Source organism: Chrysochloris asiatica, unplaced genomic scaffold, assembly GCF_000296735.1.
Source record: "Chrysochloris asiatica unplaced genomic scaffold, ChrAsi1.0 scaffold00104, whole genome shotgun sequence".
In the NCBI taxonomy this organism is placed as follows: Eukaryota; Metazoa; Chordata; class Mammalia; order Afrosoricida; family Chrysochloridae; genus Chrysochloris; species Chrysochloris asiatica.
The window spans coordinates 6960434-6964430 of NW_006408622.1; the positions used below are offsets into that span (position 1 = coordinate 6960434).

A 3997-nucleotide genomic window follows, 5' to 3' on the forward strand; every position below is an offset into this window, starting at 1 on the left:
GACATCAGCAATGATATCCCTCATTCCACGACCTCTTCTGAATCCGACTTGAACCTCTGGAAGTTGTCTGTCAATGTATGCTTACAGCTGTTTCTGTATTACCTTTAGTAAAACTTTACTCGCATGGGATATCAAAGAGATTGTCCAATGATTCCGAATTCTGTTGGGACACCTCTCTTTGGTGACAAACACAGATCTGTTTGTTCTTCTGGCAGTCCATGGAACTTTTAATATTCTCCTCCAACACCATGACTAAAATGCATCAATTCTTCTATGGTCTTCCTTATATTCACTGTCAATTTTTCTAGGTATACAATATGGCCTTTTAATATGCAGATTCAAATCTTCTATTTCAAAAAAGATTTTATGAATTATGGCTTGACACTGAATGAATTCCATTCCTTTGGCTTCTCCTTTGAGGCCTTCAATAATAGGTATAGGACCATAGTGACCCTGTACAGGGTTTCCGAAGCTGTAAATCTTTATGGGAGCAAAAAGGCTCATCTTTCTCCCACAGAACAGCTGGTAGTTTTGAACTGCTGACCTTGAGGTTCACAGCCTAATTCATAACCACTACGCTACCAGAGCTCCTTATAGGACCTCCAGGGGATTATATCTACAGACTCAAGGAAAGAGAGTATGAGCCACCTACCTTTCCATCTGTCTTTGTTATCTAATGCTGCTATGAGAGAAATACCACAACTAGAAATGCATTTATCATTTTCTAGTAAATTCTTCTTTTGTCTTTTTCTGTTTGTCAAAGCCATCCTTATATTTCAGTTATGGCAGAACTAGATAAACTAAGACTAATAAATACCGGCTTTTCCGCTGTTTTTGATTTGCTGAAAAATTCCTATTATAAAACATATTGATAATTACATCTGAAGATATTTCCTGAATGCCTACTGTGTACCAGGCACAGCTCTAGGTGCTTGGCTATATCAGTGAACAACAATGACAAAATCCCTGCACTGTGGAGTTTACATTCTGGCCAGAGGAAAGACAACAGCCAAAAGACAAGAAGTAAAAATGACAGTGATAGAAAGCTGTAGTCTATGAAAGAAACAACGCAGCAAGGTAAGTAGAGTCAGGTTTGTGAGACACTGGGTGTACATTTTAAAATAGGCGAGTATGCCTTATTGAACAATTTAATTAACACTAACAAGCACCATGTAGCCATTACCTAACAACAGGAAGTTCTTAGTACCCACCCCCCACCCCCATCTGGGTAGTCATCTCATTTTACAGTCATCATTTCCTTCGTTTTCTTTTAGTTTTACAACCTACATATTTATTAAATAATTCAGCTCTGCCTATTTTAAATTTTACATAAATGCAATCATATTGTGAGTACTCAATTGTGTTATGCTTGTTCATTCAATATTAAGTTTGGGGACTTTATCCATATTATTATATATACAATTTGTTCATTTTCATTGCTGTTGAGTTATTTTTTTGTGAAGTATTACAATTTATTCTTTCTAAGGTCAAGGGTTCAAAGTCACCAGTTGCTCCTCGGAAATCCCATACAGGGTCAGTGTAAGTCGGAAGCAACTTGACGGCACTTAGCAACAACAACTGTTGATGAATATTGCATTGTTTCATTTGTGAACAGTATGAACAATATTGATAAGGCCATTTCTTTACAAAATTTCTGGGTGTACGAGAAACAGTTTCATTATCCAGAAAAATCTATCCAAGAAAAGAACGGGAGAGTTGTAAGCTGAGACAATGTTCTGCTTTACTAAAGGTTCTAGTTAATTTGAAGCCCAGCAGTAAAATTTCCTACTGTTTCAAGTCCCTGCCAAACACTTTTTTACTGGACTTCTTAACTTTGACCTTGTAGGTACAAATGGGTAAAAATGTCTTCTTCCTCTGGCTACTAAAGATCTTCTCTTTGCCTTTTGTGTTCTTCAGTTTGACTACTATGTATCTAAGTGGGGATTGCTTTTATTAATTCTGCTTGTTGTTCAGATTGTAACAACTAAGAGCACTTTAAGATGAAATTTACCATGGCTACTGAACATGAAGGACAATCTCACTGCAGGAAAAAAAAAACAGCAGTGGAGCCATGTCCTTTGGACCCAAGGTCCCTGTGAAGAATGTTCTAGACCAAGGGGACAGAGAGCTGTCAGCAGCAGAGTCAGGAGACCAGCTGAGATGGATAGACGGGTGGATTTCTGGACCCATGGAGCGAGAAAGCCGATGGCCTTCAGACAGGAGGCCTGTGGGACGAGTGGGGTGCCTCTGGGCATTTATCAGCAGAACTAAAGTGTTTTTGTAGTATTTGTCCTAGTAAGATAGAGGTCAAGGGGTCACAGAGTCTGGCGTGCCTGCATGCATTGCTGAGAAGAGGCTGTCCTGACTGAAGAAATGTATCCTGAGCATTCTTGGTCCTAATTACAACCTGTTATTGGAGTCCTGATGTGGTGCTGTGGGTTAATACACTGGACTGCAAAGTCAGTTTGAACCGCAAGAGCAGTGGTTCAAACTTACCAGTCACTCTTTGGAAACCCTATACAGGGTCGCTATGGGTTGGAACCGACTTGATGGCACTAACAACAACTTCCCTAAAAACTCCCTAACTTTGAGTACGGTCTAAGAGTTCTGTGTGGTCCCTGCAGAGAAGCAGAATAGTTATTGTCAGAAAAGGTAAAAAGGGTTGGAGGAGAGGGACATGCCTGATGTCTGAGTTCTGTGTGGTCACTGCAGAGAAGCAGAGTGTGTTGTGGGAAGGACAGTTATTGTCAGAAAAGGTAAAAAGTTAGGTTGGAGAGGAGGGACATGCCTGATGTCTGCCTCACAAGTATCCACTTTGGGCAGCTGATGCTAATGATTTTGATTCTCTTTCCCCACTTGTGCAGTCAGAAGAAGTCAGATGTAGCCCTCATACCATTTTGACAAATGAGGATAGTTTCTTTGGGCAGAGAAATTGGAGAATAAAGTCACAATTACACCCAGAGAGGAGCAAGTCAGTACTGGTCTTCCACGGACCAACTAAACGCTGGGCCTGACAACCAAGTCTGAAGATCACGTCATATAGGTATTACTATTATTATTACCACTGACAGCAGCATATATTGCATTGTGGGGATTATCAGAGTTTATTCAATTAGTTCAGAGATGCTATTTCTGCCACTGAACAAAGCTCATATTGCTCTGTTCTACAGATGATTAGTGATACCGTCAAAATATGTGTCATTTCCTTAAATACAGAAAGCTGCACCTGATAAGCCTTCATTCCCATTTGAAAGTGGAATCTCTAAGGCTAAGTAGTGATTACTCACCTTGACTTTTTCCTCTAATTTTCCCAAGCGAATATTGCCTTTTATTATTTTATTAAGAACTCCATGCTTCTCACTTTCCAAACATTTGGCCTAAGTAGAAAGGCAAAAAGAAAAACAATGCAGTCTTCAATTTACAGAAAAGTGAAGGTAATAAATATCAAAGACTATTGTTGTTAAATGCCAATGAGTTCTGACTCACAGTGACCCTGTATAGGGTTTACCATATAGGTGGCTGGTGGGTTTGAACTGCTGACCTTGTGGTTAACAATCCAGTGCTTATCCTCCAGTATCACACCAGAACTATAATGGCGGTAGTGTACCATGGTGTTAATTCTGACTCACAGTGACCCTGTATAGGGTTTCCTAAGCTGTACATCTTTTGGGGAGCAAAAAAATCTTTCTTCTGTGGAGTGCCTGGTGGACTCAAACTGCTGATCTTGAAGTTAGCAGCCAACACATAACCCACTATGTTACCAAGGTTCCTTCCGGAGCTATTAACTACTCAAACATTACCTCTACCGTGCCACTTGGCATTACTCCTCCACCGCTGAGGAGCAGGGAATACAATGGGTCTCCCACTGGGAAAAGAGGATAGGGAAAGACTGTTAGGAGTTCCAGAACATCCCTTGTTTTTACGAGATAAATAGTTCCTTCAATCACATCCAAGAAATAAGTGTCCTGGAGACTTTGGACAGAGAGAGAGAGAGAGA

General features: G+C 40.2%; 1 protein-coding gene across 1 annotated transcript in view; it reads right to left on the reverse strand.

Moving 5' to 3' along the window:
• Positions 1–3997, reverse strand: part of CEP89 (centrosomal protein 89kDa) — a 90099-nt gene that overhangs the window by 11650 nt on the left and 74452 nt on the right. Inside the window, exon 17 of the mRNA XM_006867387.1 lies at positions 3288–3377. Coding sequence (XP_006867449.1) covers positions 3288–3377 — 90 coding nt within the window. The remainder of the gene's footprint in view (positions 1–3287; positions 3378–3997) is intronic.